Below are 24,591 nucleotides of genomic sequence, written 5' to 3' on the forward strand. Positions count from 1 at the left end.
TCCGAGAAAATTCATGCAAAACCCCCAAAGAAAACCAAAAAAATTGATTTTCTTTTGCTCCCTGTGTTTTCTGGATCCGTTTTAGGGGTCTCTTTGCTATTGTGCCATTGGATTTAAATTTCACGAACTTGAATCAAAACCGAGAAACGGGAAAAATCAAGAAGAGGCCGCGCGACTGTGCTGGAGAGGAGAAGAGACGAGAACGGGAAGAAAAAAAAAACACGGAGAACAGATGAGTTTTTTGTTGTTTAATTTTGTTATGTAAACAGTAGAAAAACAGGGAAAACAACATTTTGTTGTTCTCTAAACAGTGCCATTTTGAGAACACGGGGAACAACAAAAACAAAAACGACTCTCTCAACCAAACGAGTTTTTGGTGTTTTTTGTTTTCAAGAACAGAAAACAGTTCTTGAAAACACTAAACAAACAGGCCCTTAGATTTTAGATTGAAATCTTTGAAGTGAGTGAAGTGATATTGGGTTATATTTGATCAACAGGCCTAGGAAGCATAAGAGCCCAAGAGTAAAAAATTGGGCCGACCCAGGCTCAGCCCACTATCTACAGACCAAACTCCTTAGGGTTTGATTGTAGTAGAAGATGCCCCAATCTCTTCTAGACAAGCATTCGTTCATTCCGTCTCCAAACGCTGCGTTACGATTGATCTCTGAGTTCAAGGTACTGTTCCAACCTATATTCCCAATTCAGTCCGTACAATCGTTTGGTAGTCATAAAATTTTGATCATTAGGGCTCGAGAATGCAGAATATTGTACTTTACCTTAAATTCGCATGACTCTCTTGCTAAGTTTATCTGAGGTTTTTTTTTTTTTTGGATTGTTTGGCAGCAAAGAAAATGAGAGATATAACATGGTAATCAAAATGTTTTTCTTTCCTTCGTTTTCTTGGTATCAATATCGAAACGGAGGGTTAGATTTCACTCTTGAGTGCTTTATAAATTGGTAAAGCTGTTGCTGGAAGTTTTGAATTCTAGGGTTTTCCTTTGAACAGCGAACTATTGCCAGTTTGGATTATAGCTCAGACTGAAATTTTTGTTTGATTAATGGTATTTGTTATTTGGGAGTGTTTTTTCTTTTTTGGTGGCGAAAAATGATGCATATTAAAGGAATGAAAATGTTGTTTTCTTTTATTGCTCTATTTTCTTGGAAACCAAACAGAGGACTGGGGTTTCTCCTTTAATGCTTTAACCTTGATGAAAATTTTGAATTCTAGACTGTAGCTCAAACTAGAATTCTCATCAAATTAATTATCTGGGAGCATCATCTAGTGCAATTATATAAATAAACAAATTTGGCTAGGATAAAATTGGCACCTGAATCCCAATGTAAATGAAAGCGTTTGGAAGAAAAAGAAAGATCACAGAAGAAGTAAAAACTCTCATCTTAAAAAGGAAAAATAAATAAATAAATGAATTTTTAATTTTATTAAATAATAAAAAAAATGAATTTATCACAATGAATTTATTAATATAAATAATAAAAATATGAAATGTGAGGGGAAATGAGTGATATAATAAGGGTATTTTAGGAAGAAACTTGTTGTACTTTTATATATACTATAAATAAATATAGATCAGTATTAGTTATATGTTGTTGCAGTTGATTTTTTATTTAGAAGTTTATGCATTGTGATATTACTTCCCAATATGTTTCTCAAAATGCCCTTTTCACTATGGACTCTACGTGATCTCTGCCTCTTTGTATCTCATCCTCTGTAAAATCCTTCTTTTAATACTGTTTCTAAATAGAGAAACTAGAATTCTTATGAAAACAATTTACCTGGTGCTGGTTGTTGTGGAGCAGTCAGCTCCCCAAGGTTTGAATCCCCATGGAGAGTCCTAAGTGCTTGGCCATAAAAATAATAGGTGGGAGAATAAGGTATTAATTAATTTTAAAAATAAGAAATTAATTTATTTGTATTTTTTTCCTTTTATTAAGATTTTTTTTTTAAAAAAAATTAATATAAACATTTTTTTATCTTAAAGTTTTAAAAATTTTTGAAAACAGTCAAAAAAAGAATAAGCATTTTTTTAAAAAAATTTTAAAGTTTATTTATTTAATAAATAATTTTGTACATTTATTTTTTCATTTGTTGATTTATAATGGATTAACTTGTTTTTCCCTTGCACAGCATTCCAAGAGCTCCTATGATTTTGTTGTTCCCTTGTTCAATCTCTTTTTCACCAGGTTTTTTTTCCCATATCCTTCTTCTCCAACAAGGAACATAGATTTCAATAACCACCACCAGAAACCCTAGATTCATTCTCCCACCCATGACTTCGACCTCTGCTTCATCATCTTCTTCTTCTTCATCCTCCCAATTCACATACTCAAATGCTTCTTATTTTCCTCTGCCCTTTCACCTTCAACAGTCAGGTCCAATGGCTGTTTCTCAGTACCCTCAGCCCTATGTTGCCCCTTCTCCACCGCCTGTCCATGTACCTGTGCCACCGGTCAAGATTTCAACCATTGCTCCTGTATACCCAGCTTCGGCTCCTGGTGCTGGTGTCTACTCGCTCCCGCAATATCAGCAGGTGAGAATTTTCTTTTTCTTTTTATTTTTTTGTTTGTGGTTTCAATGCTTGAACTTGGGGTTGTGGGTCCATGGGACTCAAAAAGTGTGCTTTCTATTGCAGAGTTGCTTTCTATTGTGAGATCAATAATAGATGGAAAAACTTTTCAAAATAACAATGAAATGAGCAGATTTGGGATGGAAATGCTACATTGAAAATGCTAAACATGGGACTGTTTCAGAAAGAAGTTAATGTTTTTCCTTTAAGGGCATAATTTTTTCTTTTAAAGACAAATATAAGGTGTTTCTTTCCAGAGATTAGTTGTGTAATGCTTGGGTATGGTAACATTCATGTTTGTAATTTTGTGGCATATGTGAACAGGCTCATCAGTTATTCCAAAGGGATGCACAGACAATCACACCTGAAGCTCTCGAGAGTGTAAAAGCTGCTCTTGCTAGCAGTGAAATTGAGCACAAAGCTGAGACAAAGAAGAGAGCAATTCCTCGTAAAGTTGCTGGCCAAACTTGGGAGGATCCAACGCTTGCGGATTGGCCAGAAAGTATGATTCATTTTCCCTCTTATCTTGCCCTTTCTTTTTGCATGATTGCACATATTTGGTGAAAATTACTCCTAACTTCTAGAAATTGATATCTTTATAGAAGAGCGTAGTGCTTCAGATAAACTGGAATCTGTGTAAGATGTAGAGATCAAGTCTTAAGATTTTTAGTCCAAGGCCAATAAACTAGAACAGCTCTCAAAAACATTAAATTGTCATTCTAATTGGATATTAATTTTTAAAATGTCATCAGAAGTAAAATGAGAAAAGCAATGAGGTATTAACACAAAAGATGTGATGTTATAATATTTGTGATGTGCTCACTGTAAATCTCCTTAACTTAGAGATCTTGATGGTATGTGTTGAAGGAGAGTGTAAAATGTTGGGACAGAACACACAGGCAAGCTTTATTGCATTCAGATTTCCCTTGAAATCATGTTTTCTTAGGATATTTTTTTCTCAATGGATTGTTCATTTGATCCTTGACCATATCTATAGTTATATACATCATATCACTCACTTACACAACAGTCACATAACTTCACTGTACTCTTGTAAATTTTGGATGTCAAAAGATAGACATTCCAAAAGCTATTTGAGGATGAGAATATAAGGTTTCCCAATCTTCATAGAGAAATATCTACGAGGTAATTGATACCTTTGAACAACAGTGGGCTAAATATCAAAAAAAAAAAATCATATTATTTTCCATTTTTAAAGGGACTAAAAGTTAGTTTTTGACCTTAAGTAACTTGAACGTAGGTTGTTTATACATCTCTCTCTCTCTCTACGTATATATATAATCAGAAACATTCATATTTATTTCATTGAATGGTAATACCAAAAAAAGGTGAGCGGTTCTTGTAAAACTAGTTGCAAAGTGTATGGGCAGAAAAAGCAATTTGTAGCACTAAAATTGCTTTATGCACTTGAGGAAAAAATTCTCCAACAAAAAAAGTAGTTGCTGATGTGGACTACTGGAAGTGTGGGCATAAGAATTGATTTAGGTTTTACTTACAATCAAATTTTGATCTTCTCTAGATCTGCTTCGGCTTTCCTTAGAAGGATCAGGTTCAACTTTCTTTCCTTTGCATTATGGATGAGTTGATTTGGGCCATGTTGAGGGAATTGGTTCAATCTATGCACTTAACCTTATCCATCCAAAGCCATTGTTTACCCCTAATAAAAATATCATAACTGCCTGTTTGGTCTAGTGAAAGGGTAATGCCAAACTCTGGGTTTTGTGGACAAGCCATTGGCCAAAGATCTAATTATGTTAGGATTCAGTCTGAATGTGGGATTGGTTACATTAGTACAAGCATATCTGAGTTGCCATCTGTCATTTCTTCATAGGTAAAAAAAGGATCATGAATATAATACACAACATGTAAGAAAGGTAGATTTCCATGTGCTATATGCTTTTCTTGTTGACCATTGACTTCACATCGGTTCATTCACACTGTTTCTATGATGCTATTTATGTTCCTACCTCTCCTTTTTGCCTGGATATGCTTCTCTCATGCTTGGAAGAACTGATGGCATTCTGCAGATGATTATCGTTTATTTTGTGGTGATCTTGGCAATGAGGTGAACGATGACGTTCTTTCAAAAGCATTTTCACGATTTCCTTCCTTCAATATGGCTAGAGTAAGTTTATATTTCCCTCAAGTTTTATACTTTTTTTTATTAGGAACTCTATTATTAGATATTGTTTGCTTGGTGTATTGTTGTTTTTTGCATATCCTCTTCACTACTTTCTTGTCAAGTGTACAGAGCTCTTGAAATTTGTGTGCTTTTAAGGTGGGTTTTTCATTAGTCTATACATTTGTTAGATGTTTGAATTCATATAGAAATCTGAAAGACGCACAATATGGAGAAAGTTGAATAAGTAATATTACTAGATGCAGTTTATTGTTTTGTTCCCAATGACTTATTTTGTAAAGCATGGTATCCGGAATATCTCATTTGACGAAAAAGCAAAATCAAGGGAGTTAGGTTTGCTCAAATATTTCAGTGTATTGCCTAACTCCAGGATAGTTTATATATTACTATCACCGTTACTTGGTTTGTTGCTAGTATGTTTGAAATTTGTGTTATTTCTTATAAAGGTTTCTTATTAGGATGGCTAGCATATGATTTAAAAGTAGTTAATGATATATTCCAGCTGTTATTGTCTTGATTGAAGTTGGCACTCTTTTTTCCTTCCTTTTGTTCTATAATCAAAATTATTCATAATTTGTATGATATTTTCTATGGAGTTAGGTTTGCTCAAGTATTTCACCGCGTCTTGCCTAAGTCTAGGATAGTTTATGTATTACCATCACTGTGACTTGATTTGTTGCTAGTATGCTTGAAATTTGTATTATTTCTTATAAAGGTTTCTTATTAGGATGGCTAGCATTTGATTTCAAAGTAGTTAATGATATATTCCAACTGTTATTGTCTTGATTGTAGTTGGCACTCTTTTTTTCTTTTGTTCTATAATCAAAATTATTCATAATTTGTATGATTTTTTGGAAACTTATAAAAATCAATTGTAGTTGGAAGGTTGCTTCATATAATTTTATAAATCATAGGATTTGGCAATTGATAACTCTTGGAATTTTTGGGGGTTCAATCCAATCAAACTTGGAATCTCTCTATCTCTAGTGCTTGGCCTCAAGGGCCCTTGGAATTTTATGTCCTTAGGATTGTAAGAGTAGCAATAAATTTTTTGTTTCCTAAACATGAGATTTAAAAACTAATCAAGATTAGGTCCAACCATGTGATATGAGATATGGGGAGCTTGGGTGGATATTAGAAGTTGAGTTTGTTAAATTTGATCCGATTCACTCAATAGGTTTAGTAATGCGTGGGCTCAATTGGCAACTTGATTAAAGGTTTCTTGGTGAAAAACCAATGTCCAGTAGGATAATACCCAAAGGGGGGTGAATGGGTGTTTTTAAAAAGATTAAAATATAAGCTTTGAATATTATAACCAAATTTTAACTTGTGAGATATCAGGGATAAACATAGTATCCAAAAGCAAACAAATATGCAAAAGACATAAGAATTTTTACGTGGAAAACCCTCACACTAACTGTGGAGATAAAAAACATGAAATCTAAGACTTTAAATCTAAATTCACTATATGAGATAAATTTACATAAAATTACTTGATTGTTTTATCCTAAAGACTTACTCTCTAAAACCTATATCTCGATCCACGTTTGTGATGCAACAATCTCCAATTGCTTCTATGAATACTCCTCAACCTAGCTTAAGGGATGTAGGTCTTCAAACAACCCAAGATTCAACATTTTGAATCCTTCTCAAGAGATTGAGAATGGTAGGGTAAGTTAGGTTGAGTCTCTCTCAATGTGTTTCCTAAAAAACACATTTAGGTAGGGTATATATATAAATAAATAAATAAATAAAAAAGCTAGCGGAATTGGAATCAATTTAGGAATCATATTTTACTAAAAAAAATTTAGAAACTTAAGAGTTTTAAAAGGATTTGGAAATATTTCATATTTTAAATTAAAAAAATATTTGAAAAGAAATTTCTTTTTAAAATTCTTAATTTTAAATCCTCAATTTAAAATTCATTTCCAAATTATTTTTAGTATTTGGAAAGATTTTTCTTGTTAAATTCTTAATTTAACTCAATTAAAACTTTCAATTCAACCCTACCTTATCAGAAAATCTAACTTGTCTTTACTCAACCCTTTTTAGACTTATTTGTGACTTTTCAGTTGAGCGAACAACAACCTTGAATTTTCAATGGAGAGTAAATCACTATCTAAAAAGTTTCCTAAGCCAAAAAATATTTGGAACAAAATTGCCAACATACAATGTAGAATCATTGCCCTAACACTTGGAATCTAGTCAAGTCTATAAATCCTTTTAGGTGGCCTTTGTTTTTTAAATGGCATTTGGAAAGATTACTGAACAATGTTCCGATCAAAACAAAGATTACTGAGCAATATTTCTAAATAATTTTTCAATCTATTTAAAAAATAAGGCAAATTAGTATTTGATAAGCAGGTTTAGTTTTGACCTTGAGTTGAGCTCAATAAATGTTATTACAATTTAACCAAGTTGGGGCCAGCAAATTTTGAACTAGACATGCCAACCTGTTAAAGTAGATGGTTCTGGATTGGGGTTTTGTTAACAGGTATCAGTTTATCACTCGGATGAATATCAGCCCAGCATGGTATAGGTACAGTAGGTGCTGCCCAGGGAAGGTTTGGGTTTTGTCTATTGGAGGTAATAAGTTAACACATAGGGTTAGCAATGGTTTGGGTTTTGGGTCACCCATAGAAGGTAAAACATGTGTCTTGTTCTTTTTGGAATTCATTGAGTGTTTAATGCTGGCCTAAGCTTTGTTGTCTGTTTTTATTTTCCTGTGGTGTCCCTTGATTTTATAATGAAGCAACTCAGAATTGAAATGAGTTGACAGAATTTTCCAAGCTAACCTCTTTTAACTATTTTTTTTTTCATCAAGCTGCCGGTGAGAATGAGTGTAACTTCCTTCAAATCTTTGGAATTGTTCTCACTAGATAAGTTGTCTCCCACTTCAGCTTTGGGCAAATGTTGGCCTACATATTTTTTTCATTTGAAAGAAGACCAACCTGTTAATTTCAACCTAATAGGGTTCTAATGATTTATCAGGCTGTGTAAGATTTAGTGGGCTAGTGAATGGGTACGAAGGTTTAGGTTCTGAGCTTTGCAATTGCAGGCACATTGTGATGGGTTGCCTATACTAATTTATTGGCTGCATTCCGTTGTTCCAAATCTTGTGTCTCTGCATCTCCATGAACATGTGAAATGTATCATCTTTGTAGGACATTTCATTAATTGCTGTGATCTTGCATGCTGTCTGTTAAATATTTGGAATGAGGACTTGTCATTTCATTTTTTATGGTTGGAAACTAATGCATAGTTCCTCACATTCACAGGTTGTCAGAGATAAGCGGACAGGAAAAACCAGGGGCTTTGGGTTTGTTAGCTTTTCCAACCCTTCAGACCTTGCAGCAGCACTTAAAGAAATGAACGGTATCACTTCTAATAGATCTTTTACATGGTTCTATCGTCTTCCACATTTTCAGATTTGCTTCTTGGGCAGTATGCATAACATCAATGTAATTGGTGCAGCAAAACTCATAGTAATCTTTTGCTGTCAGTAGCATAGGGTTTATTACACACTCTTTGCACTACATGTGAGATTATGAAATTTGATCTGCATCCTATCATAGTTCTGGTTAATCAGATTTGATACCCTTCAATATCTTCAAGAACATATCATCTATAATTATTAGCAACATTTTGGATTTTAATAACCTGTTGATGATGGACTGCATAAAAAGAACATCGATAATTACCCGGTTATTGCACTGACAGAATGGTGGTGTCAAACGCAAATTATGAATATGAGTTTGCAAACATTGAGCATGGTTACATGTTTTATGACGCTCTAATGCAAAATGGGATGAACTTTGTAATGAGTATTTCTGCCTAATTACGCCTTGGCTTTGACATGACAAAAAAAAGGAAAAATGTCAAAATAAGTGTAGTACTAGTTAATTGTGCAGTTCGTATAATATTAAAACTTTTTGCTATTAGTAACATAATTGTACTTTTTTACATCTTGAAGATATGGCAATGCTGAAGGTTATGGTGGCTCATTATAATGACTAGTAAAGTTTGAGCATTGAGAAAAGTTTTGGATATAATGGCTTAAATATGTTGATTTAAATCTCAATTTTCAGGCAAGTATGTTGGAAATAGGCCAATCAAACTACGGAAGAGCAATTGGAAGGAGAGGACAGATTCTGAAGCCTTGGAAAGACAAAAGGTATATTCACACTTTTGTGTTTACGGCTTCCATGTTTATGCTTTGCCTTCCTTTGGGTGGGTATACTTACTTTATTCATCTCCTGACTCACTTGGTAGAACCATATCCAAAAGAAACCAAAGCTTTCAAAGAAGAGCATATTGCATAAGTGAGCAGCAGAAGAAGCGGAGCTAATGGTGGCAAGCCAAGTAAAGCTGGAAAGTAAATGCATGGCATCTCTTTTCCATGTTTAATTGAATGGGTATAGGAACATTTGGACCTAATGGTAGTAACCAAAGAAAGAATCTGATAAAAAAAAAAACCCAAGAAAGATATCCTTAATAGGTTTGTATTGTTTTCATTATATTGTGTATGAAATGGGCATTTGAACCTGCTCTTGAAATTATTTATTCTTTCATTCCTAGATTAGTCTTTGAAGACACAATCCCTTTTAGGATTGAATCACTGCTGGAATTTGGTTCATCACCAAAACTAGTCATGATCATAAAAAATTTCAAACTGCTGTCATTTGTTGGAAATCTAATAATCATTGATGGATGATGAAGAGTCCATTACTCTCCTTCAGCAAGGACCTGGGTTTGCCTGTGGAAAGCTTTGAGATTGAAGTTGAGTCCCTGTTGTGAAAACTGGAGAACCCAGAAAGGGTTGTAGAGTGGTGGGCTTGAGTTTCAAGAGGATGCCTTCCTCTGCTTCTCACTTTGAATGGGAACTTTGGAAGTTGGCATGCTCCATCAACTACAATCTTTCTAGCGAAAAAGGGTGAAGGAGCAGTAAGTGTGGGTGGAATTTGGTTTCTAAGTGCCCAGGCTAGTGTTAAGGTGTGGGAACGGGAGCTGAAGAGGAAAAGGTTTGTGTAAGGATTTTACAGTAGTTGGCCTGCTTGTGTTTTTGGAGGCGTTGTGGGTAAGTGAGCCAGGTAGTGACTTGGGGTGTGCTATTTGGTGAAGAAGGCTGTTCATTTTTCTGGTTGGTTTGTTAGTCCTGTTGAGATAGCTGAATGCGGACTAGGTTGTGGCTTGTGAGCCCTCTCTTCTTCGTTTCTTTGTTAGGGCGTTGTCTGTGGTTTGGTAGTGGTTTGTTGTTTTGTCCTTTGGCCTGCTTTTGGCGCGTTTTATATACTCCATGTGTATTTGGTTCGTCTTTTCTTTGCATTTTTTTTTTTTTAATGTATCTACTTATTTACCCATATAAAAAAATGTTTTTACCGTTTTCATTAAAAATGTTTTTTCATTAGAAATGATTTTAAAGAGAATGGCTTGGTATTTGTTTGGATATACTTTTTGTTTCTTGTTTTCTAAAAATAGAAAATAGTAATAACTTCTATACAAAATGCAATAACTCTTATATTAAAAGTTAGAGCTTATTTTATGCCCTTAAAAATGATACTTAAAATTTGTACAATTTGAGGTGGTAATTTTTTTTTAATAATTTTTAAAAGCTATTATCCTTCAAGATAAGTATCAAAGAGTTCTTACATTTTATGTAGAAGCTACTATTATTTTTTAAATTGCATAAAGATTAATACAATATTTGATTTAGAAAATTATTAAGGGAAATAATTTTTTTATCTTTAGTTTTATTATTATTAATTTTTTTTTTCTTTTTTATAATCGATGAGCCTTTCATGGTCAAACCGATAGGGAGCCATGGGACCCAAATCTCAAGGTGGTGACCACCCTACAATAATCAGCATCGGAAAAATTCAGGATATTAGAATGGTAGGATTTGAAATTTATGTGAAAGGAAATTAGAAATTTATGGTTTTTTTTATTTTGTTCTATTTTTCCACTTTATCTTATTTTGAGGTTTTCTGAGATTCCAATGCAGTCTAAATAGTCTTTGCCTAAATTTCTAACTAATTTCTAATTATTTTTTTTTCAAAATTTTCATGATAAATCAAATATGAGAAAATTATATTTTTTTAGTAATTATTTTTCCTTTCCTACTTTTTGAGACCAAACGGGGGGAAGAAAATAGAAAGAAAGAAAAAAGAAAAATTTTAAATTGATTTGATATTAACAAATTATTTTTATATGTTTGCTTAAATTTATTACTCTTATTTTTCTTTCTCGATATAAAGATTAAATAATTTGTAAATATACAAGTTCTTAACTAATTTTAATTATTATTTGTTCTCTTTTTGTATTTTTTATTACAAACCAAACATGAGAAATTATTATTATTATAGTTTTTTTTCCTTTCCTTGGCATTTTTCGGTTGCCAAACATAGTATATGATATATGAAATCTATTTGCCACATATAGTTGCTTTTTATAGGAAATTAGGCTATGTTTGGTTCTTGAAAAGTACTAAAGAAAAAAAAAGGGTAAGGAATATAGTGTTCTAATGTTTAGTTTTATTATGGAAAATATGAAAAAAAAAATTCAAATATAATTAAAATTAATTAAAAATTTAGGTTTTTAAAATTATTTAATTTTTATATAATAGAGAAAAATAAGTGAAATGAATTTGAAGAAATATTTAAAAATAATTTATTGACTTTAAATCTATTTTTTATTTTCCTTCATTTATTCTTTCTTTATACTTTTCCTATCTATTTTCTTTCCTCCGTATTTTCCCTTAAATTATTCAAGAACCAAACATTACCTAAGATCATTATGGATTCTATTTTACTTAGTTCATAATAAATAATTAATATATATATATATATAAAGGCAAAGTATTAATCCCTTTTATTTTATTTTATTTTAAACACAAGTATAAAAATTAAATGTATAGAATTATTTATTATAAAATTTTAAAAATTAAAAAAAAAAGCATAAAAACAAAATGCTTATTCTTTCTTGGAATGTTTTAATTTTTTTTAAATCAAAATTGTTTGTTGTTTATCTTCAAATTAATCATTTTTAATTATCAATTTGAAAAGTTTGTCTTAATAAAAGGGAAAAAAAAATAGAAGTAATAAATCAATTTCTTATTTTTAAAAATAATTAATATAAATTAGCTTCAATATAAAATAACAAATAAGAGAAACATGATTTTTTATAATGTTTATTTAATTTATTTAGAATAATATTTAGTGGTACACTAAATTTTATGTTTTTACTTTTTAATTGAATTTTAAATAGTGAAAGATATGTAATATTTTTGCAAAAAACAAAAATATAAATTTTTGTATCTTTAGTCCTTCAATGACAAGATAGGATATCAACCCCTTTCATTCTTGGTTTCTTTCTCTATTTTATTCTCCTAACCATGATAAAGCACAAAAAATATCCATATTGTTTATATCTAAGACCTTCGTTTTAGATATATTCTTAAATTGAGAAAAGGAAAAAAAGAAAAAAAATATGTTTTCATATACTCGTATAAAAATAATTACCTAAAAAAAAATTCAAGTTTTATGTACTAATTAGTTAAAGGTAGTAAGTAGTGTTTATATCATTAAGAGGTAGTGTATGAATGGTTGATAAAAAAAATATATATGAAATGCTAATTATTTTTAAATAATAGCCTAAAATTTGTATTTTATAAACTTGAATTCTTACTTTGTAATTTTCTTTATATAAATATATGGAAACACACTTTTCCATTATATATATCATATTAATTTTTTTAAAATTATATTATATTATATTTAATTTCTTATTATAATAGTAAAAATTGTTAAAACTTCTAAATTTTTAGAAGTGAAACCATCTCAAGGAAGCTTTTACTTTTTATTTGTGTTAGTAAAGATTTTTAATAAACTTAAAAACGAAAAAAAAATGCATGTCTTTAATATTTAAATTAACTTTATTAAATACATTTTAAAATTAAAAAAAATGTTTATGCTTTATATTAAAATTTAATTTATATTCATTTATTTGAAGACCATTACTTGTTAATAAATAAATAAAAACATAAAGTGTAGAAAAATAAATTAGTTTTTGTTTTTGAAAATAATAATTCTCAAAATAAAATTCAAGATTATTTTTATATACGTTATATTATCCTAATTCAAAAAGGTAGTAAAAGTAAGGTCAAGAAAGTCTTCAATCCTTAAAAAGACCGAAAATTTCTTATCCTTCTAATTAGGTGAGTAATTGGAATTGTCACATTAAGAGTGTATTTGTCAGTGATTGTAGGAAGCATTTTTAATTTTTTTAATATTTGAAAATTTTTATCTTTTAAATATTAAAAAGATTATGAATACTTCTTAAAATCACTGTCAAATGTGCTCTAAGAGTACTTTTGATAGTGCTTTCATTCAAAGTATTTTTTATTAAAGTGATTTCTTTGAAAGTATTTTTAAGAGGATTATCTATCAATTGGTTCTTCAAAAAGGGCTTATTTGGTAACTATTTTTTAAAACAGTTTTAAAAAATAGTTTTTAAGAACAGTTTTTGAAAACTGTTCTACGATGTTTTGTGGAACAATCTATTTGGGAATCTAAAATGTTTCTAACAAGTTTTTAATATTTTTAAATTTATTTTAAAAATAATTTTTATGTTCACATCTTTATTTTTAATCATATATATATTTGTATAATTATTTTTTTTAAATAGCTCTCAAAAAACAACTGAAAACAACTAAAAAATATTCTCTAAAAACACTATGTTTTTTTGTTTTTTAAGAACATAAAACAAAAAACAGTTTCTAACTATCAAACGTGTTTTCTAGTTTTTTTGTTTTGAAAAACATAAAACTATTCTTGAAAACAATTCCCAAACAAGGCCTGAGTAATTTTCCAACAAGTGATTTTTAAATGTTCTCTAAATTTTTCCAAACACTTTTTTTAGATTAAAAGCGCTTGCTATAATCAATGTCAAACATACTCTAATTCTTTTCTAGAAAAAGTTATATTATTTTAATTATACACAAAAGAAGAAGAAAATTAAATTTTAGTATTACTCGTCATAATTAATAATATAACCTTAGTATTACCACAAACCTATTTTACATACAATAAATTTATATCATTTTATTTTAAGATTAAATTTTATACATTTGTTAGAAGAAGATGTAATAATACAAAATAATCAAATTAGTTTTTACTTTTCATCAAGAACAACACTTTTTTTTTTCTTTTTTTTGCATTTATCTACTTTTACATATTAATTAAACTGATTCGTTCAAATAGAGTATTTGAAAGGCAAAATTTTGGTTTTTTTTTTATAGATGATCTCACATATAATAAACAATAATATAAAATCAAAATATTTCAATAAAAATTCAAGGTTCATCATCAAATTAAAAAAATAAAATATATGATTGTGTTAAACCAACATTTGGTTAATCTCGATTTTTATTAACATTATTTTTTGTCATCCATTGGGAAAATGTTTTTAAGTGTATCTCAGTTCATAAACTTGCATTTCCATTTAGTACACCTTAATCCTAGTTTGTATTTGAGTTTCAACTCGTATGCTAGGAGTTTGTCCTTATCAGTTCATTCTTTACAAACCTTAATAATTGAGGGATATCGATTGTGGTGGATCACTTTGAGAGTTCAAAAATATGATTTCTTAGAGATTCTATAAATGATCCACTGAAACTATAATTCAATAGGATTGATTATAACCATAATCCATTAATAAAAGCTTGGAAGGTTAAGTTGGCCTTATAGTATTTGAATCTTATCTTGATTGGAGTTCAAGAAAGTGGACATAGTTTTATCTCGGTTGAAGTTTAGGAGAATATATGTAAGTCTACTTGTATCGAACTATTGTAAAATCTTGAATATGAAATTTATTTATTTCTCATGAAAAAAAAAATCATCTATTTGACAAAATTTAGAAAATATTTTGAAAAAATGTTTGATAGATGATTCTGTCAAAAACACTTATAAAGAAAACACTTTGTATAGAAATATCGTCAAACATACTCTTAAAAAATCACTTAAAAATCATCAATTTTATACAAATTTTGTAACTTTTATTGAAGTAGCTTTTTAAGTCTAAATGTTTTCTGTTAAAATAATTATGGACTCACATATATTAATAATTGTTTATGATTAAGCTATCTATCTATATATATATATATATATATATATTCAATTTATATTTATTAAGTATGGGTTACCTTGTGTGTAGAGCCCAAGTCACATATGTCTTACATGATGGGCCTAAGACACATGTGGCCCAACAGCCCAATGGGTATGGTCCCTAAGACATAGAGGAAGTTAATAAAAGGGAAAAGGAAACTGAAGTTTGGTGTCTTTAGTTTTCTTTTTTGAAAATACAAAAAAGTTCCCTCACTTGCCTCCCATCACAAGAGAGAAAACAGAAAGGTGGTTTCCTCCTCTATTACCTTAGAAGAACCATATTTCTTCAAGATCAACAATAGATTCGGGTTTGTTTACATTCTCTAATCTAATCGACATGTTTTCTTTATGATTTAACATGAGTTATCTGGTTTTGGGTGAGTAAAACCTTTTGCGACTAGGCGTGCCTTATACCTTACAATGTTGCCTTCTGAATCCCGTTTGGTCTTAAAAATCCATTTGCAACCAATCGGTTTTACACCTTCAGACAACTTTACTAGGTCCCAAACACCATTGTCTTTCATTGATTTCATCTCATCCTTCATGGCTTCTATCCACTTTTCAGAATTAGAACTTTGTTTGACTTGACTAACTGAAATTGGATCATCTTCCAGACCCATGTCAAACTCATGTTCTTGGAGATATACAACATAATCATCTGAAATTGTACTTCTCCTTTCTCTAGTGGATCTCCTCGATGGCATTTGTACTTGAGGTTGTTGAGTTACCTCTTCATGAACTTGAATTGGTTCCACAACTTGAGTAGGAGGAATTTCAGGTGTGTCTACAATCTCTATTATTGGTTGTACATTCTGGATAGTGTCATCAAACATAATATGACCATGTCCAATTGCAATAATAGGAATACTAACAGATTCCTCTTCAAAGACCACCTTTCTTAATGGCTCTCTCCAACTTAACTCAACATCCTCAATGAACTTAGCATTGCCCGTTCAAAGAAAGACCTAGTTGAGGGATCATAAAACTTGAAACCTCTCAATCTTTCAGAATACCCTACAAAGTAGTAGCTTACAATTTTGAAATCCAATTTTTTCTCATTTGGCTTGTAAGGCCTAGCCTCAACTGGACAACCCCAGACATGCAAATGCCTAATACTAGGTTTCTTGCTAGTCCATAGCTCATATGGGGTTTTGGCTACTGCTTTGCTTGGGACTCTATTCAAAATGTAAACTGCAGTTTTAACAGCTTCGCCCCAAAGTGATTCTGGCAAAAATGGAATGATTGATCATACTCCTTACCATATCCTTAAGAGTACGGTTTCGTCTCTCTACTACACCATTTTGGCTTGGAGCCACCGACATGGTGTATTGAGGGACGATACCACACTCCATCAAATATTTAGCGAATGGTCCTGGACGTTGTTCACCAGATCTATCATATCTACCATAATATTCACCTCCACAGTCAGATTTATCGACCTTTATTTTCTTGCCTAGTTGGTTCTCAACTTTAGCTTTAAAATTCTTGAACACATCCAATGACTGAGACTTCTTATGAATCAAATAAAAATAGCCATAACGTGAGTAATCGTCAATGAAAGTGATAAAATATTGTTGTTCATTCCAAGAAGGGGTAAGAAATGGACCACAAATGTTCGTATGTATCAATTCCAAGACGTCACCACACCTATTAGCATCATTTTTCCTCACATTTGTTTGTTTACCCTTAATACACTCTATATAGACTTGAAAGTCTAACAAATCAAGTGGATCAAGAATTCCTTCTGACACAAGCCTTTGAATACGTTGATTTGAAATATGACCTAAACGCCTGTGCCATAACATTGATGAATTCTCATTTGTTAACTTTCGTTTAATGTCATAATTACTTGAATGCAAGGTTTCATTACCATTAGAGGCCTTTATGTTCAATTTGTATAACTTATCTATTAGACTACCAGTACCAATAACACTTGAATTTAGATAAAGACTAATCATTTCATTTCCAAATATCCAACATGAAACAAAAATTAAATTTCGTCTAAACGACGGTACCACAAAAGTTTCCTCTAAATCCAAAGTACAACCAGAAACTAACTGTAATCTAAAAAGACCAATAGCCTTCACTTTAGCCTTGTTGCCATTTCTCACATAGATGTATCTTTCACCATCAATTGGCATTCGGCTCCTTAGGCAACCCTGCATCGTGACACTTATGTGAGTAGTTGCACCCATATCTATCCACCAAGTGTCAATAGGCACTATAGCTAAATTAATTTCTGAAAAAAAAAAAAAGTTGAGAAATGTACCTTTCTTTTCATGTCAAGCGGCATATTTGGTACAAGCCTTCTTCATATAACCAGCTTTCTTGCAAAAGAAACAAGCGATCTCCTTATCTTGTTTCTTTTGCATTTTTTTCTCAGATGTCCCAGAATATCCAGTTTGTTTTCCATTATTGTCTCTTTTTTTTTTCTTGTTGGTACCATGTCCCTGACATGTGGAAGCCAAGTGAGCACTTTCTATCTTTTCTTGTTTCGGTCTCTCTTGCTCTTGCACACACTGAGCAATAAGCTCATTCATAGTCCATTTTTCCTTTTGTGTGTTGTAACTGATTTTGAATGGACTAAATTGTGTAGGCAAAGAAATCAAGACCAAGTGCACAAGTATGTCTTCTGATAACTCTAACTTTAGTGTCTTATGTCTTGTCACAAGATTGGACATTTTCATTATGTACTCCCTTATATTCCCTTTCCCTTTGTACCACATGGAGACAAGCTTACTAAGACTAGTGTTTGTCTTGACCTTTTTGTTTGCAGCGAATTGTTTTGCTATCTAGTCCAAGAATGCCTTGGCTTGGGACTCCTCAGGTATTGCACCCCTTATAGCTTCTGGAATTGAGTGCTTCATTATCATTAGACTCATGTGATTGGATCGTTCCCATTTTTCCTTAGCAGCCTTTTGCTCAGCAGTGTTGGCACTAGTAAGGTATGCAGGGCAATCCTCTCTTAATGCATAGTCCAAATCCATGCACCCGAGCACAATCATAACGTGCTCCTTCCATTTCTTGAAGTTTGTTCCATTAGGCACAAGAATGTTATTAACATTAGCAGATATAAAAGATGTTGAACAATAACAATAAAGCTCATAATTAGTCACAAAAATATCACACATATATGAATAAATAAAAATTTAATATATATATATATATATATATATATATATATATATATATACATGCATGTGGGCCCATCACAAGATACCTAGCACAAACATTAATATTTAGTCTTTGGACAAAAATATCAATTTGTAATTGGTACTCTTTTACAAAATTAGTTCATAAATATTGACAATAAAACCGAAGATATATGCCTTTCTTTGGACTGACATATAGCATGCAAGGTAAACTTTATATGTCACACATTTATGACTACTTTATTTATTATTATATTAAAATAATCTTCCTTTGGGCTGATTATTTTACACAATAATAACATGTTTACATATTTCAAAATAAATAAATTACATAATATAAGTTACTTTGGCAACAAATATACATAACTCATTTATTTTAAAATATTAAACACAAATATAGCAAGAAAAGGCTATATCCTTTATTTAATATTAAAAACTGCACTGAAGTCACTTTGGTAACAATTATTATTTAAACTCTATGCGAACAACCTGAATTATGGTTTCATTCGAGTTTCTCTCTTAACTGAATCTGACTAGATTTTGGCAAAGTTTCTCTCCAAAAAAAATAAAAAATAAAAATTGAATCAAAAGACCAGGACTGGAGTTTTACTATGGTTTCTCTCTCTAAAACTGAATCCATAATTCAAATACTAGTGTTTCTCATAGAGCCATTAAGAAATGTGGTATTTGAAGAGGAATCTGTTAGTATTCCTATTATTGCAACTAGACATGGTCATATTATGCTTGATGACACTATCCAAAATGTACAACCAATAACGGAGATTGTAGACACACCTGAAATTCCTCCTACTCAAGTTGTGGAACCAGTTCAAGTTCATGAAGAGATAACTCAACAACCTTAAGAACCTCAAGTACAAGTGCCACTGAGGAGATCCACTAGAGAAAGGAGAAGTATAATTTCAAATGATTATGTTGTATATCTACAAGAACATGAGTTTGACATGGATCTGGAAGATGATCCAATTTAAGTTAGTCAAGTCGAACAAAGATCTAATTCTGAAAAATGGATAGAAGCCATGAAGGATGAGATGAAATCAATGAAAGACAATGGTGTTTGGGACCTAGTAGAGTTGTCTGAAGGTGTAAAACCGAGTGGTTGCAAATGGATTTTTAAGACCAAGCAGGATTCAAAAGACAACATTGTAAAGTATAAGGCATGCCTAGTCGCAAAAGGTTTTACTCAAAAGGAATGCATTGATTATAAGGAAACCTTTTTCACCGATTTCATCAAATGACTCCTTTAGAATCATCATGGCACTTGTGACTCATTATGATTTAGAGCTACATCAAATGGATGTTAAAACTACATTTCTTAATGGTAACATTGATGAGACAATATACATGGTGCAACCGGAGAACTTTGAGTCTAATGATTCAAAGCAACTTGTATGCAAATTAAAAAGGTCCATATATGGTTTAAAACAGGCATCCCAACAATGGTACCGAAAGTTTGATCAGGTGATTACTTCATTTGGTTTTAAGGAGAACACCGTTGATCAATGCTGAGAATATAAAGGCTTTGCTTATATGAGAAAAACATCCAGGAGGGGGGGGGGGGGGGGGTGAATTGGGTTTTTCAAAAAAAAAATCAACACAACAAATTCAAGCATAATATAATAAAAAATAAAGAGATAGAGTTAGAGAATTCAAACTAAGATTTTATAGTGGTTCGACACTTCCTTGCCTACATCCACTCTCCTCAATCTCTTAATCGAGTGAGGGTTCCACTAGCTTAAAGCTTCAACCAAGCTTCCAATCCTTTACACTTGGATTCCAACTCCAATGGGCTCTTACACAATCTCTTTAAGATTTAAATATCTTGAAGACTTTAACACTCAAGTTTTACAAGGAAGAATCCTTCAACCTAGCTCAAAGATAGCTCAAATACAAAACAAAGCTAAGATGACTCACAATGGTGCACTAAAAGATATGCAAGTAATGATTTAATGCACTATGAAAGAAATGAGAGCTGTTAAGCCAATAACAGGTAGGTAGACAATTGATTGCAAGTGTTCTATATGTCATAAATGAAGTAGAGCTCTCAATTTATAGGTTTTTAAGCTCGAAAGCCAAGAAAAGCAAAAGGCAACTTCTACTGGTCGAGCTGGAGGTCGACTGTTTCATTAGCCGTTTGAGCATTTAATGCTTTGGCAGGTTACTGTTGCCTCAATCGGAGGTCAACCGGGAAGAAGGAAACCTCCAGCCGGAAGAGGAAGCTATTGGATGAGAGAGAGTGTTTTTGGCACTCCTCGACCGGACCTCGATAGGACAAGGGCAACCGGTTTGACCGGTTCCCTAATTGGTTGAGCCGGTTGGCCAAAGTCTCGACCGATTTAGCCTTTTGGCCTCGAAAACCTATCTTTTTCAATTCCTTTCTTTTCTAACACTTAAGCAAGGTCTTTAGGTAAATTAATATTCCAATTTTGAAACTTTTTGCCTAAGGTACATTTGATAAAACTCGGGTTTTGAATGAAATCAAAATTTTAAAAAATAAACCAAGTTTTCAAAAATGCATGAAAATGTATGAAAAACCTAAGAGCACCTATGCATTCATCTTACATTTGTTTCCTATTATCAAAAGTCTTCCAAAAGTCTCAATCTTGTATCCATTTGGTCATTTGATGAATTTCCGAATTTATACTTAAGATTTTTTACCATTCAAACCAATTGGTCACTTAACCATGGTTTGTTATCATCAAAACCTGATTAGGAGAACCCTTAGGTTAACAATCTCCCCCTTTTTTATGATGACAAACCTTGGTTATCTAGGAAAGAAAGAAATTTCCCCCTTAAACCAATCATGGATCAATCAATTTAAAATTTACCAAGATAATCAGGACATGTGAATTTTCAATAGGAAACAATGTAAATAATGAAAATAACATATCATATAGAGATATAGTAAAGTCAAATGTACACGAAACATAAACATATGAAACAGCTATGACAATGATATGCATGTAGGTCTCCCAGATCCTAGATATTTCTTCCCCTTTGGCAACATAAAAAAGAAACGAAAGGGGTCTCGATGAAATAAAGGCTAATGAGGTAAAGGTGGAAACATGGAGCAGAGCTAAGCCATCATCTTCTCATGTTGACTCTCCTAGTGACTCTCAATGGGCTCAATCATTTGCTGGAGATGATCAAATGCAGTCTGTTGTTGATCCATGTGATCCTCCATACACTCAAATCTCTGTTACAGATACTCAAATTGAGAAGTGAAGCCAGTCTGATATTGATCCATGTGATCCTCCATGGAGTAGAATCGAGTATCACTACCTACTGCAAGCTCATCCATGTGAGTGCCAAACGAGTTGATCTGAGATGATAAATCCATTCAAGACGCATGATCAGGAGTGTGAGGTGCTTGATGAGGTGATGTCTCAGTGTGAGGAGGCTCAGTGAATGATGGCTGAGAAGATGGTCCCGTTGTGTATGTCAGCTCAAACATCATCGGCTCTGAAAACGTGGCCTCAAACTGAACACCCTCGAACTGGAGTGGAGGGATAACAAAGTCGGGCTCTCTTTACTCAAAATCTCTTTAAGGGTCTAATCCACCCTCCATCTCACGAATCTCGGCCTCTTCTTCTACTCCAAGATATACCTATCCCTGTCCCTGGGCCTGTACTGGTGGTCGCTCAGCTCTCCTAATCTAAGAGCCATCGAGAGCCTTCTCAAACTTCATCCGCCTCAAGGACTACTCATCATAAGTATCATAAATACTAGAGGCCTCAAAGTCTGTCTCTTTGCTCAAATCAACCCCGGAATCCTTGAATACTCTGGTGAGGAAGTGGCCATAGTGGAGTACGCGGGTCGTGCTCTCGCAGCATGATATCATGTGCATCATCATCAGATACCCACGTGAATCCGTCTCCCTATCAGAATGGAGTCCACAAGGAATGCCTCAATGTAGGAGACCTTATCTCGGTGCCCGCCTCGTGGTAGTAGGATGGAGTAGATCATGTGGTGAAGGACTCGGCTACTCACGGTCAGGCTATGTGCTGATGGTTTGCCCATCCCTTGGGCATCTGTAAGACTGCACATCCTCTTAATAGACTCTCTAGGCTCGAAACCCGGCACAGCGGGCCAAGCCTTGGACTCATATACCCTAAGTCCAACTGGAGCAATGTTGAAAATGCGGTAGATGCTCTCCGAGTTTGATTGGATCTCAACACCTCTAACGGTGGAAATAATGGGTCCACCAAGTCCATATGTCTCTCGCGAATAGAATGCTCTCACTAATGTCAAAAAAATCGGCTCCAAAATAGTCACTACAGCTAGCCACCCCATCCGTCCGAAAAGTCCCTAAAACCTGAAATGTTGTAGTTGGGAAAAATTAATATTTCTCCCTAGAACCACCTTCCTCTGAACGAACTTCTGCTTGTACCTCTGATAATCCTCCACGGTGTTGAAGTGGGTCGTGTCAAACCTCGTCTTTCAGCGAGCCTCTGTCTGAGCAGGCTGAGACGGCTCAGCAGGGCATTTGCCCTATGCCCTAGAGGAACCTGTCTCTCTCCTAGGAGCCATCAGAAAAGAAAAAGATAAAGGAGACGAGGCTAATGGAGAGAGAAGCACACACCCGAAACCCTAGGTGGGTGGGAAAAAAGCTGAAACCGGTTGTGACGCGCGCTGAAGGAGGGGAAACCGTCCCAAAACCGAAGCCCTAGGTCTCAAAAATCAATCTAAACCCCTCAAATTGCTGCAATGGCGTCAAAAATCTCTTCTAGGCAACTGAATCAACAGAACACTTGAAGAACCAGAGGAAACAAAAGAGAAAATGAGGCGCGATAGGGGTATTTAAAAAGAAAGCCCGACGAACCGATCGACCGCTTGGTCAACGGTCAACGCGGTTTAACTTTTCTCACTTTGTGCATTTTCTTGTTTCGTGATCCTTCTCCTATCCTTTTCAACTGAAATCCCCAATTTTTTATGCCCAATGCCAAGGGAATTTTGATTTTTGGTCAAAAGTTGACCATTTATCTACGTGTATGTCCATATGATGCATATGACATGAAATTCATGCAATCAAAGGGTTTATTCATCAAGAATTCATTAAGCAATCATTAGATCATAAAGAAATCAACCCTATTTGTCTTCTAATATCAACAAATTGTTTTTCACTTAGAGGTTTTGTAAATATATCGGCAAGTTGATCTTTTGTGCTTACAAAATCAAGTGTAATGTCACCCTTTTGTGTATGGTCTCTAAGAAAATGATGTCTAACCTCTATATGCTTAGTCCTAGAGTGTTGCACGGGATTTTTTGAAATATTTATGGCACTAGCGTTATTACATTTAATAGGAACATGTTCAAAAGACAAATTAAAATCACTAAGTGTTTGTTTCATCCAAAGAATTTGTGCACAACATAAACCGACTACTATGTATTCGGCTTCACTTATTGACAAAGCTACTGAATTTTGCTTTTTACTATGCCATGAAACAAGTGAGTGTCCTAGGAAATGACAAGTGTCACTAGTTCTTTTTCTTTCAACTTTACAACCAGCAAAATCGGTATCCGAGATCCAATTAATTCAAAGTTATCACTCTTAGGATACCATAAGCCTATGTCCATTGTCCCTTTCAAATATCTAAGAATTCATTTTGCGACACTTAAGTGAGATTCTTTAGGACAAGATTGAAATCTAGCACACAATCATACACTATACATGATATCAAGTCTACTAGCGGTCAAATATAACAAAGAATCTATCATGCCTCTATACATAGTTGAGTCAATGGATTTACATTTCTCATGCTTATCAAGCTTGATGGATGAGCTCATTGAAGTCTTGACTGTTTTGGCTTCTTCCATGTTGAACCTTTTGAGAATATCTCTTATATATTTTGCTTGATTGATGAAGGTTCCTTCATTTAGTTGCTTAATTTGAAGTCCAAGGAAAAAGTTGAGTTCTCCCATTATGCTCATTTCAAACTCACTATGCATACACTTAGAAAACTTTTCACAAAGAAAAACATTAGTAGCTCCAAAAATAATATCATCAACATATATTTAAACTAAAAGCGTGTCATTTTCTTTGGTCTTTATGAAAAGAGTTGTGTCAATTTTTCCCATTTTAAAACCCTTTTTCAAAATAAATTTACTCAATCTTTCATGCCATGCTCTAGGTGTTTGTTTTAAATCATAAAGTGTCTTTTTAAGTTTAAAAACATGGTTAGGAAAGTTAAAGCTTTGAAAATCGGGTGATTGTTCAACATATACTTCTTCATTTATAAAGCCATTTAAGAAAGCACTTTTCACATCCATTTGATGTAAAATAAAGTTTTTAAAACATGCAAAGGCAAGTAGCATCCTAATGGCTTCCAATCTAGCTACGGGAGCAAAGGTTTCTTCATAATCTATCATTTCTTCTTGATAATAACCTTGGGCTACCAATCTTGCTTTATTTCTAACAATTATGCCATTTTCATCCATTTTATTTCTAAAGACTCATCTAGTTCCAATAACACTTGGATTTGAAGGTCTCGGCACTAATTCTCATACTTTACTTC

At 32.8% G+C, this 24,591-nt stretch overlaps 2 protein-coding genes across 2 annotated transcripts; one reads left to right on the top strand and one right to left on the bottom strand.

Annotated features, from left to right (window-relative positions):
* Positions 1–527: 527 nt before the first annotated feature.
* On the top strand, positions 528–9,427 carry LOC117922585 (RNA-binding protein 42-like). Its single transcript, XM_034840745.1, has 7 exons — positions 528–675; positions 2,147–2,549; positions 2,910–3,087; positions 4,634–4,731; positions 8,025–8,121; positions 8,835–8,920; positions 9,019–9,427. The coding sequence occupies exons 2-7, from the start codon at positions 2,289–2,291 to the stop codon at positions 9,070–9,072; spliced, it is 774 nt and encodes a 257-aa protein (XP_034696636.1). The 5' UTR covers positions 528–675; positions 2,147–2,288; the 3' UTR covers positions 9,073–9,427.
* Positions 9,428–17,698: 8,271 nt separating this feature from the next.
* Positions 17,699–18,037, bottom strand: LOC117921896. The gene has a single exon (XM_034839841.1). It carries the CDS (start codon positions 18,035–18,037, stop codon positions 17,699–17,701), a length of 339 nt encoding a protein of 112 aa, XP_034695732.1.
* Positions 18,038–24,591: the final 6,554 nt, after the last annotated feature.

The sequence above is a fragment of the Vitis riparia genome, chromosome 9 (genome assembly GCF_004353265.1).
Source record: "Vitis riparia cultivar Riparia Gloire de Montpellier isolate 1030 chromosome 9, EGFV_Vit.rip_1.0, whole genome shotgun sequence".
NCBI lineage: Eukaryota > Viridiplantae > Streptophyta > Magnoliopsida > Vitales > Vitaceae > Vitis > Vitis riparia.

Bases quoted from the DNA above. Each gene is read 5' to 3' on its own strand.
- LOC117922585 (XM_034840745.1), top strand. From the start codon at position 2,289: ATGACTTCGACCTCTGCTTCATCATCTTCTTCTTCTTCATCCTCCCAA. The intron at 3,088-4,633 runs GTATGATTCATT...GGCATTCTGCAG, and splicing joins GCTTGCGGATTGGCCAGAAA to ATGATTATCGTTTATTTTGT. The intron at 8,921-9,018 runs GTATATTCACAC...CTCACTTGGTAG, and splicing joins AAGCCTTGGAAAGACAAAAG to AACCATATCCAAAAGAAACC.
- LOC117921896 (XM_034839841.1), bottom strand. From the start codon at position 18,037: ATGTGTGATATTTTTGTGACTAATTATGAGCTTTATTGTTATTGTTCA.